The sequence below is a fragment of the Telopea speciosissima genome, chromosome 2 (assembly GCF_018873765.1).
Source record: "Telopea speciosissima isolate NSW1024214 ecotype Mountain lineage chromosome 2, Tspe_v1, whole genome shotgun sequence".
In the NCBI taxonomy this organism is placed as follows: domain Eukaryota; kingdom Viridiplantae; phylum Streptophyta; class Magnoliopsida; order Proteales; family Proteaceae; genus Telopea; species Telopea speciosissima.
Genome location: NC_057917.1, coordinates 79,698,604 through 79,710,602, shown reverse-complemented (window position 1 = coordinate 79,710,602; position 11,999 = coordinate 79,698,604). Strand labels below are relative to the sequence as shown.

At 39.7% G+C, this 11,999-nt stretch overlaps 1 protein-coding gene and 1 long non-coding RNA gene across 2 annotated transcripts; one reads left to right on the top strand and one right to left on the bottom strand.

Moving 5' to 3' along the window:
- Nucleotides 1-246: 246 nt before the first annotated feature.
- On the top strand, nt 247-2,778 carry LOC122651885 (pentatricopeptide repeat-containing protein At1g79080, chloroplastic-like). The gene has a single exon (XM_043845445.1). The coding sequence runs from the start codon at nt 490-492 to the stop codon at nt 2,191-2,193; it is 1,704 nt and encodes a 567-aa protein (XP_043701380.1). The 5' UTR covers nt 247-489; the 3' UTR covers nt 2,194-2,778.
- Nucleotides 2,779-6,072: 3,294 nt separating this feature from the next.
- Nucleotides 6,073-8,774, bottom strand: LOC122652063. Its single transcript, XR_006331550.1, has 2 exons — nt 8,532-8,774; nt 6,073-6,480 (listed from the first exon to the last, which is right to left on the bottom strand). It is a non-coding gene; the product is annotated as an uncharacterized LOC122652063 (long non-coding RNA).
- Nucleotides 8,775-11,999: the final 3,225 nt, after the last annotated feature.

The following is an 11,999-nucleotide window of genomic DNA, read 5'->3' as shown; positions in this document are numbered from 1 at the left end:
ATCTTATCTATCCATGAGATTAGAAATTAGATATATAATTGAATTTTTACATTTTTGCCATTGTATATTTGCTGTAATTTTGAAAAACATGAAAAAGGGTAATGGATAAAGAGGACCTGTCACCACCAGTGGATGAGGCTGGCGTGGATGATTTTCTGCTTCCAGTCTCTGCAAAGTAATCTGAAAGGTGAAACTGAGAAGAAAAAAAAACTCACAAGAATTTGCGGTGTACGTTACGATCCTTTCTCTGATCATGTTCCTCTCTCTTCTTTTTTTCTGTCACTGTATAATTTGATTTATCTACTATTCTGTTCTTGGCAAATTTTCCGTAACTCTCTTCTGTATCTCCTCTATCACTTGTTAAAAGTCCCTTTTCATGTATTATTTCACTCTAAGAGACTCGAGACACATATTTAGTGCTGTATGTTTTGATGAACCATCGTTGGTGTGTGCTTGTTAATTCAATTACACTTCGGAAAATCTCTAGCTATGACAGCCCTGCTGCACCCCATTTCTCCCCTCACTAATCCATCTTTAGAAACCACAAGAAAAGCTTGTTGCTTCTTCTCTCAGATTACAAATATCCACAGTTCTTCACCGATCAAGGGCTTTTCTAGGGTTTTAGCTTCTGGGCACATCACTGTTTCTCCTAGGGAGACTCATTTCACTTTGCCCAGTTGGAGGAATGGAAGAAATGACCCAAGAATCAAAGAAGTCAAACTCAACGAGGCATTTTCTTATTTAGAGTACATGGTAGGGAAGGGGCAAAAGCCGGATTTAGTTCAATCCACTCAGCTCTTGCATGATCTGTGCAGGGCCAATAAACTTAGAAAAGCAATCAAGGTAATGGAGATGATACTTGGTTCTGGTAGTATGCCAGATCCCGAGTCTTATGCGTACTTGGTGAATCAGTTGTGTAAAAGGGGGAATGTTGGCTATGCTATGCAGTTAGTGGAGAAAATGGAGGAATATGGTTGTCCACCCAACACTGTTACTTATAATTCACTTGTTAGAGGGCTTTGTATCCATGGGAACCTGCAACAAAGCTTGCAGCTTTTGGATAAACTAATGCATAAGGGGCTGGTCCCAAATGTATTTACTTACTCGTTCTTGCTCGAAGCCGCTTACAAGGAGAGAGGGGTAGATGAGGCAATGAGACTGTTGGATGAGATTATCGCTAAAGGTGGAAAGCCTAATTTGGTTAGTTATAATGTTCTGTTAACCGGTTTGTGTAAGGAAAGTAGAACTGAAGAAGCTATTAAATTCTTCAGGAGTTTACCATCGAAGGGGTTTAGGCCAAACGTTGTGAGTTACAACATCATATTGAGGAGTTTATGCTTTGAGGGGAGGTGGGAAGAAGTAAATGGACTCTTGGCTGAGATGGATGGAGGGGACCGGACCCCATCTGTAATTACCTACAATATCTTGATTGGTTCACTTGCAGAACAGGGTCGAACTGATCATGCTCTTGAGGTCCTGGAGGAGATGATGAGATGTGGATTTAAGCCAAATGGTGCAAGCTACAACCCAATAATTGCTCAATTCTGCAAGCAGGGGAAGATAGATCTTGTGGTCAATTGTCTAGAACAAATGATGTATCGACGCTGTAATCCTAATGAGGGGACATATAATGCTCTTGCCATGCTCTGCAGTGAAGGGAAGGTACATGAAGCCTTCTCTATTATCCAAAGCTTGGGTAACAAAACAAACTCTTCCATGCATGACTTCTATAGGAATGTCATATCCAGCTTGTGTAGGAAGGGAAACACTACAGCAGCATTCCATCTCTTATATGAGATGACAAAGAATGGATTTACTCCTGATTCTTATACCAATTCATCCTTGATCAGAGGCCTGTGTACGGAGGGGATGCTAGCCGAGGCAATGGAGATTTTTACAGTAATGGAAGATAATGATTTCAGGCCAGATATTGACAATTACAATGCCCTCATACTTGGCTTATGCAAGGCCAGAAGGACAGATTTGTCACTCAGAGTTTTTGAGCTGATGATCGAGAAGGGAGGCATGCCTAATGAGACAACTTATACTATCCTAGTAGAAGGGATTGCCCATGAAGAAGAAATGGAGTTGGCAGCAGAGGTTCTGAGGGACTTGTATCAGAGACATGTTCTGAGTTTAAATACTGTGGAAAGGCTTGTGATGCAATATGACCTGGAGTTGTCAACTCTTTAGCTCAGATCTGGTGTAACAAAGAGGAAGGCTCCACCTTTAGCACAGCAAGCCAAAGAAAAACTGAAAATTTGATGGATAAATAACTGATTGGAGCAACAGATTCTGGCTCTCTGGATCAAGATAAGCATGAATTCTACCTGAGTGATGCATGCAGATTATTGGGTTATAAGCTTGACACTGATCTCAAGATTGTTTAATGGTGGCAAGAGAAAGGATTCAAGTTTTAGCGTCATTCTGGAGGTGAGACTATCCCAAACACATGCTTCCTATTTTGGTTTGTAAAAATTGATGTCAAGTTGGTTTCAATTGCCTGCCCCATTTTTTATTGCAACCAAAGGACTTGTATCCTGAAATCGTTTTCATAAATCAAGTGCCTGCTTTCCATTGGTTGAATCCATTACTCAATCAATCTGTGGGCATAAAGCATTCATTGATTTTCTCTCTCCTCTCTCCCCCCCCCCCCCCCCCCAACCAAAAAAAATTTATTTTCTTTCTGTAACTATATCTCCTTTCTGTATCTATTTCAGTCGGTTTATTCTACCATCTTGTATTTGAGCTTTTACAATAACATAAAAGGTTCAGTGATGATTCTTCTTCAGTGTGTGTACCATGTCCAATGCAACTATCCAACACATGTGGAGACAATTTTTATGTTCCATGGCAACCATAAAGAATACAATACTTAGATAATTGTCTTCATTTTTATTGTAGGTAAGTTCTCTGTAGTTCTTCGGTTTTCCATGGTAGATTGGTGAAACAAACCACACATAGATAGGCTTCTTAATATCTATTAGAAGATAGCATATCATCAAACAATTAGCCAGATTAGATAGGCTTCTTAATATCGATTAGAAGATAACACAATCATTGAACACTTAGCAGATATAGGTTTTCTTATTCAATAGTGCCTCTCAATTCCATATCAGTTGGGTTTATGTAAATTTTAAGGAGGCACTGGACAAATTAAAATAATATTCTATTTGTAGCAATTTTATTGTTTTTGCACATTACTCGCTTTCTGCAATGTCTGATAGAGTTTAAATTAGACAAAAAAATATTCTCTTATTGGTTTGTAGATCGCCTGTATTATTACATAATATGTGCACATGTGCATCCTGTGAAGAAATGACACATGGCACTCAAAATAACAGAAGAGTTTGGTGGACAAAGAATTACACTCATGCCTTATAATTAAGGCTGCTACCTCTAGTTCCATTTGAGTTCTCTTCTCCAACAGTTTTTTGCTAAAACTTTTCAAGTTATCTCATCTTGAACAAAACAGAAAAGTTATTTGAATTCAAATCTTTTGTCATACTTCAATATGTGTGCACTGGATTTGCTCACTGCGAGTATTTTATGGAATATGTACATTATGAAGGAACATTTATTCCCTTGAATGGGCAACAAGGATAAACCATTTTATCTCGTTAACGGGCGGTGGTGACCCTGATTGCATCCTGTGATGAAGGAAAGCGAAAACCAATGATGTGCTGTAGACTCGGATGCAAAGAAGATTGTCAAGGGGGTCAAGTCTTTGTTGGCCATTGGAGTGATTTTATGCTTTGTATGATGCCAAACTGTAGTTGTCCAAGTTTGAGTCATAAGAGTATCTTATATTTTTGAGTTACCATTGCTCTTGTTATCATGTCTCATTTGGTCTTAGGTAATGATATCTGGTATGTGATTTATGAATGCAGTTCCCATATGTCGTTCTGAAGGCTAGGCTTTTGCTAATCCTTGTACTTGGTTTATTTAACTTTAATAAAGTTTGTGGTTAGATCATTTTCTCTGTTTTTCCTTCCTTTTTACCCTCTCTTTTTTTTTCTTCCAAGTTTTAGCCTTGGATGAAGAAGGAATATTGGTAGTTTTTTTCCCCTGTAATGCAGAATCAAACTTGAACCAGAAAAGTAAACCAGCATCGCTAACAAGATCGTTCACAACTTACTTAAGTCAATTAGCAAGGAGCTTTGTAACGAATTTATAAAGGATATTGCACAGGGTTATAGATCTGAAATCCCAAATACAGATAGCCTCATCAGCTTTAGGAATTAAACAAAGGAAAATCTGATTTATCTTGGCCCGGATCCCTGAAAAAGCTTTGCACGATGTGCACCAAGTCATCTTTAATAATATCCCAAGATACGAGAAAGAAGCTCATGTTGAACCTATTTGGACCAGGAGCCTTGTGGGACTTATTGCCTCTGATAACAGAAATGATGTCCTAGGGGCGCTTGAAGCTGTAATGTTGCTCTTCAAAATTAAACTTGTCTATCAATACCATGGGAATCTGATATCTAAGGGGAAGGCACTGTAGAGTAAAAAAGCTTTGAGAAGTTGGAAGAGCAGTCCCTTCCCTGTTGGTCAACTTTGAAATAATGTTACCGTTAAACCTAGCTTTCAGAATTCATACAGATATCTATGGAAGAAGCCAGACTTTTTTCAAAGTTTAAGCAAGTAGACCCTCGAATTTTAACTAAACTCTCCTCCCTTAGCAGGAGCTCACAAAGATGCTTTAATAGAGCTTTCTCATCTCCCAAGGAAGGATTTCCAACATCCTCCAACAGCCTTCTCTGAACCTCTAAAGCTCCAACTTGTATTCCTATATTGAGTTCAGCATTGCCAAAAGAAGAGAAATTCCAAGCTTTCAAAGCTTATTTCACTTCTCTCAGCTTATGGGCAAAAATAATTAAAGCAAAGGCCTCATCTTTCATCGGTTTCTACGAAGTATCTTGCATAATTCTGAAACCGTCATGAGTTTAATTTTATGTTCAAATCAAACACAGGGTTGAATACCTTTGATAGGGCTATGATCTGAAACGCCCAGAGCATCAAAAGAAACCTCAGAAGAATTAAACAACGACAACCACTGCTCATTCACCATCAATAAGGACATTTTCCAGGATTCGCTTCCAACTGATCCAAGGTTTATCTTGTCATTCACAATGGTTAATATTAATCCTCATTAGTATAGAAAGACCAATTTCACGAGAGTTTCTTAGTCGAAGTCACCATAAAAAAAATGGACCTAGTTTGTAAAATTGAAACATAATCTTATATCTAGCAACGCATATGCATATTGAAATGGGCACCAAACACTATTGCATTTTGTAGATTTTGTAGGAAGATCTATCACAACTTACATTTGTAAAAAAACCATCATTACATACTAGACATTTGTAAAAAAACCATCATTACATACTAGAGATTAGCATTAAAAAAACCAGACTTGTGGACCCAGAGCAAACTTTTTCCATAAAATATCAAAGATAGTATGAAAGCAGTTTCAGATGATTTTTCGAACATAGGACAGTTTGGGGTTTACTACGGGCTGGGCCTATTCCAGGGTGAGCTTCCATATGAGTACACTAAAATTGTGAGACCAGTAATTTTCAGTCTCCAGAAAGGTCCTACACATTTGTGACGATCGCCTGCGTCAAACTTAGAAACCCTGTCCTCAAAAGGGCGTCTCTTTCAAGCTTTAAGCAGACATCCGGCTAGATAAAGCTTTCCCTGCTTCAGAAGATGACACTGCTCCCATTCACAAATCACCATTGTGAGTTGTCTGACCACAAAACACTAGCAAACCGAGTATGTGCTTTAAAAATCAGGGTAATATCGACCAGATCAATCCCAATTCGGCCAATTCATAGTGTTAGGGTTTACTGGGACCAATTCTTCAGGACTGATTCCGATCTGGATCCCAGTTCCAGGTTTTTAATCCTCGGTCTCAACACAAGCAAATATAAGAAGCAAGAATCAAACCCAATACAAGTTCTACCATTGTGCCTTGGAAAAGGGTACATAGAACAGCTTGGCATTGATCCAACCAGAACACCGATAAATAAAACAAGCTACTGCTCAACATAACTCATTTCAAGTAGAAAGCAGCATGATAACTCATTTCAAGTAGAGAGAAAGCATGACAAACACACGTCTCAAAATAGATTTTCCATTAAAGAAAATGAAAGATCCAAATCATCAGAAACAGGTTACTAAATAGAGGAATTATCCAATACAAGTCTATAATCGGGCACTAAAAGTAGTAGCCTGTAAGTTTTATCTAGACCTAAGACTGCAAAACAGTAAAAAGATAGACTAGAAACTAAGACGACTCAGCCTTCTACTACCCCATTCCCCTTCTTTTAAAACATGACGGTGATAAAAGAAGGGAGGCAATAGGTATGACGAGCCATCTTTGCATCCACGCTACTCTGCTCGGTTTTACTTAGATCTCTGCCTCATCTTTCGGCGCTTTCTCTTGAGTCTCCTCATGCGCTTCTTCTTCCACTGAAATCAGAATATTGAACAACTTTAATGCGAGGTATAAAGAAGCTTAAACACATAATTTAAGTAAAAAAGAAACTCAAATTTGGAAGTGGATTGCCATAACTTTCTTCCTAACACAAAACATGGGCCACTAAAACATGGAAGTTCATAATGGACTAAAGGATTAACTAAAGGAAAAAAGGCTCATTGAGCCTAAGGCCTCCTCACATTGATTATTATATTGTTTTTTAACAAATAATAATTAAAATAATCAATTTGTGAGGGTGTTTGTAGAGGACCGTGCTTGCTCAGAGAACCCTCTCCCGTAACTAAATTAAGAAAATTTGACAAGCACAACATGCAGAAAACAAATAACCTAAATAATAAAGAATTAATATATTTAATTTACTAAATCTTTTACCTGCTTGACCATACTAGCATCGAAAAATTAACTGACATGCAACCAAAAAGAAGGAAAATCCAAGCTTTGTAACTCTTGCAACTACAAAATATGCCTCCAATAATGAAGACATCAATCACAAGTACATACAAGGGGCAAAAACACACACGGGAAGATCTGGAACTACAAAATGAGTGCATGGGCAACCTATGGGTCTCCATAAACATACATGGGAGGGTAAATGTTTGAATTTGAGGCTCAATTTCGGCATATGACCTAGATATCCAACTGCCAGAACTGCAACACCATCATTTGAAGTAACAAAACTATGCATCCAGACCATAAGTTCAATGGTCCGTATACATTAACAAGGAAATGTCACCAAAGTTTAGGTGACACTGGGCCACAACAGTCCAGACCCAAGAGACTATCGAACCAACAAAACACTAGGAAATGGGAGGGCTTTGACAAACAATACAACAAAAATACATTTCGCAACCACCAAAATCAAGGTTTAATGGTAATCTCTACATAATCATTAACTGTTCTAAAATTCTAACATTGAATCTTGAATACCTATAGCAACTAGTAAGTGATCGAAAATAAAGACTCCACTGATACAGTAGTTGCAACCAAGGTATACACATCATTCCTTTCTAAACAGAACATGTGCTGAATCCTTCAAACTTCCACATGCTAATTGGACAGTCTTAAATTCTTGCCACTAACGTATGGAAGCCATATAAACTATAATCTATCAAGGATGTGTTCCCAACAGTAGTTGCAACCAAGGTATACACATCATTCCTTTCTAAACAGAACATGTGCTGAATCCTTCAAACTTCCACATGCTAAATGGACAGTCTTAAATTCTTGCCACTAACGTATGGAAGCCATATAAACTGTAATCTATCAAGGATGTGTTCCCAACCCCTCCCCCCCCCCCAAAAAAAATAACAAAAAAAAAAATATTGAAGAAATCTACGCGAATAGTAAATAAGCTTCCCGAATTCCTACACCACAATAAGATGATAGAAATGGACTGACAAGACGCCACCACAGCTATGCCCTCATAAAGATGTCTTACAGTAACGAGGACATAGCCTCAAGATGAAAAAAATAAATAAATAAATAGAATTACAAGACGCCACCACAGCTGTACCCTCATAAAGATGTCCCACATAATGAGGATATAGCCTCTCAATGAGAGCAAGAGACCAGTTGGAAAAGCTAACATCCATTTTCACAAATACACCAACTACAAACTCGGGCTACAAAAAACCTAAATTTAAAGATTGAAATCGAAGAGTTTATGTTGACGAAACTTGAACTGATTTCCGCATTTCCCCAATTATTCAATCATAAACTATCAGAACAAAGACCTCGATTAGCTACTTTCAACAAAATCGCAATCATCTCAAAGATGAAAAATACCGAACCAAATCAAGATGCATAAACCTTAACCAAAAGAATCTCATACGACCCTAAATTTAACAAACAAAACGAAAAAAAAAAAAAACCTAACCTTGAATCTTACTTAAAAAAGACAATCGACAACCAGTTTGAGGCAAATCATTTAACAAAAATAGAAATTATTGACAAACCTAAATAAAATAGCAGTAAAAACAATCAACCAAGAGTAAGAAACAACAGAAGATAGAGAAAACCTAACCTTGGCTCTCATCTTCGCTCTAGATCTCTGGAACCTTTATCAATTCGCTTCAGTATCCACGTTATACTGAGATTGAAGAAGAGACTGCAAGGGACCGTCGTTGGATATTTATAGAGGTTAGGGTTTTAAGAGAGCATAAAACCCTAATCCAGATGATTCCCCTTCCAAGACCCAAGGGCCATAAGGGTATTCACGTCATATAAGGTGATATTTATCGAAATTACAGATGCCTTCCCAACTTTCCAGAATAGTCCAGAAATGGCCCTTCTGAGAAATTCACACACAATCCGTGCTGGAAGGATTTAGGGCTTGGGCCTAACGTGGTTAAGCCCAGGAAAGGCCCAGGTTTATTTGTTTATGGCCCAATCCTGGTTCAACCTGAAATGAACCTGGAAGCCAACAAAGGTGGCTTCGGGACTCTACCAAGTTTAGGCTGAAATCAAGCTGGATTGACAAAAAACAGTTAGGAGTAGTAAATTTTAGCCGCCCCAGAAAACTCGACCAAACCTGCTCATTCTAACCCGCCTGGCTGAGGTGACTCACCTAATTTTACCACAGAAAAGGTTGACATGGCAATTCCAATGGTAGATATCTACGGAATGATCTAGATTGGCTAGATGCCAAATTTAACCATTTACCCTTCCATGTAAGGTCATGCGCGTCTCATTGGTCCATGCACCCTTTTGATAGTTTCAGATTTTAAAATTTTTGTTTTGCCATTTGCAAATGTCGCTGAGGCTGAAATTTGACATGTGAGCAAGGGGACTTTGGGTCTAGGGATGTAAACGGATCGGATTTGGCTCGGATAGCGCATCCGCATTCGATTAGCTTTCGGAGTTCGAATAGTGCTAATCGGATACGGACACAGATACAGAACGGATATTTTATCCGTTTACATGTAAATATAGTTTTTTGGATAGCTATAACCTATCCGTATCTGCATCCGTTTAGTTTTCGGACGGATTCGAATAATATTGAACAAATTCGAATACGGATACGGAAACGGATTTCGGCTATTCATTTACATCCTTGTTTGGATCTATATGTCCACTAGACCTGAGACCCACCTGGCATACCACATGGTATAAGTAGGTGAACTACCCAACCAAGCTGAAGTGTGCCCGCCCCTTCCCCCGCCCCCCACCAAAACCAAGTAGGTGAGCTATCCAACCAAGCTTAAGTGTGCAAACTTCAGCTACGCAGACTCATCTAGTCTTTGATGAGCATCAAAGCCTCCTGAAACCCAAGGTTCCTTCTCCCTCTCAAACACCCTCCCCCCCCACCCACCCACCCAAGTTCCTGCTTTAAGGGTGTTTTTGCTATTAGAATCCAAGGTTGAGAAACCACCCAAATCTACTGGTCTCTTGTCCGGCTTTCACTTTTAGTCCAGAATCTAGAGCAGGCTACAAACATGCCCATATGAATGTGTTGCCTCCAAATTCAATTGAGTAACTTTTACTTTGAGCAAGATTAATCCCCACAGGCTCTCCTCTCTTCCATCATAACAATGGCTCAAGTCTAAGGAAAGATTGACCAGCTCCCAACCACCCCTAGAGAACATTAGTGCCCATGTTTGGCTGCAAATACTAGTCACAGAACCCAAACCATTACATCGAAAGCAATACAAAGGACAGGGAGAGCATACAATGGATGGGTGAATCGTGAAACCCCCCTGGCCTGTACTCAACTGCAGTGGCAACCACCCTCGCCCCACACCCATTGACTATGCACAGCCCAAGCCACAATCAGAAATCAGATCAGGGAAACCATAGTGAAGAAGCATAAAGTTGCTCAAGGGCTACTGTGATGGATATAAGCAGATTAAGATGTGGTCACCTTTGCTAGATAATAGTGTTTTCCATCCCCTTAAGGCTCATACAACCCTTGAAAAGATGTAGCAGACTACACCAAGGATGAAAATGTTTCAAGACATTGCGCTAATAGACTCATTAGATCTCACATTCATTGGTCCAATATATAGAGATTTCCACTGTTACAGCTGAATTTATTCTGAGAGGACTAAAAGTCTCTTGCAATTTTATATGTGAGACTAACAAAACTAAGATACAAGGCTCCACGAAGATTCATGATATGCTACAATATTGGTGGCAGAGTTAGCTGTTGTCCAACGTTGGTTGGGGGTGGTAGCGGTGATGGCCGAGCTCTCTGGCCTTGAATCTGTTGGCCCTGAAAACCTTGTAGGGGCATCATTGAGGCGGCCGAGTGCGGAGTGCCTGGAGTGAAGTTTGTCATCGTACCATTACCAACTGGAGGGGAGGTGGGACTGGACGAGTACCATCCGGAGGCATGGGCCAAGGATCATTTAGTGTTAGTGTAGGGGGCGCTGGTGCAGATCCTGGAACAGGTGATGAACCACTAAGAGGATTTGCAATAGGAGCACCAGGAAGGAGTCCTTGTGGTGGTGGTGGACACAGCGGCAGAGCTTGAGGTGGGGGAGGCAACAACTTCGGAGGAACACCAGGAGCTGCTGTACCATTGGCAATGGGAACTAGCACATTTGGAGGTGAGGTTTATTTGCTTCTCATGGCTTCACCTTGAAAAATGGTTGCAACTGTACAGAGCACAAGTTTTATGTCGAATAAAACATGAAAAAGGTGGTGGAATTGTGAGGGAGATGAGGTTTCAAAAACAAATATCAAGGCAAACCGTGAACATTTTTGAGTAAGGATCCCAATGCGAAGAGAACTTTGGCATGGATTTGTCAATCTTGGTGCTAGGAACCTGAAAAGTGAATAGACAACCACAACCAATGGAGTTCACTTATAATTGGAAAAGAAAAAAGTTGACAACTTTAATTTTGTCATCATTAATGTACCTTAAACGCAATGATTTCATATGGCTCAGCTGCAAACAGAAGATACTGGTAGTCCTAGGGCTGCAAGTTTGGCCCTGTCAGCCCGAACCCGCCCTGAGCCCGAACAGGGCCTGGGCTAAAGATTTCTGGCCCTGAGGGCAGGTTAGGGCCAGAAATTCTTGGCCCTGAATCAGGGTTGAGACCTCGGGCTGAGCCCGATCTTGATTTTGGCCCTGATTTTTTACCCTGATTTTTGTACTTTATTTGTGTATTGTGTTAGTATTCTATTATGTGCTCTATGATTCACTGAAGCATCATTTCTGGGTTGTACTCCGTGAAGAAAATTCTTTATTTATCAAAAAATAGAAGTTATGATACATGTGATCAAGGAATATAATTATTTAAAATGGGGTCTAACCATTGTACCAAGGAAAAAAGAAACATAATAAAATAATCATATTCATGTGGATCTATCCCTTTATTGTGTTGCTATATAAACATTCAGCTATTTTAATTTGTTTATTGCAGTAGAGTTAGGGTCAGGGTCAGGGTCAGGATCAGGGCCAGGGTAGGGCCAATCAAGGCAGGCTTGGCCTGGGCTTGGGCAGTCAGGGTCAGGGTCAGAGTCAGGGTTTTTAGGCCCTAAATCAGGG

Coding starts and splice junctions, on each gene's coding strand:
- LOC122651885 (XM_043845445.1), top strand. CDS start 490: ATGACAGCCCTGCTGCACCCCATTTCTCCCCTCACTAATCCATCTTTA.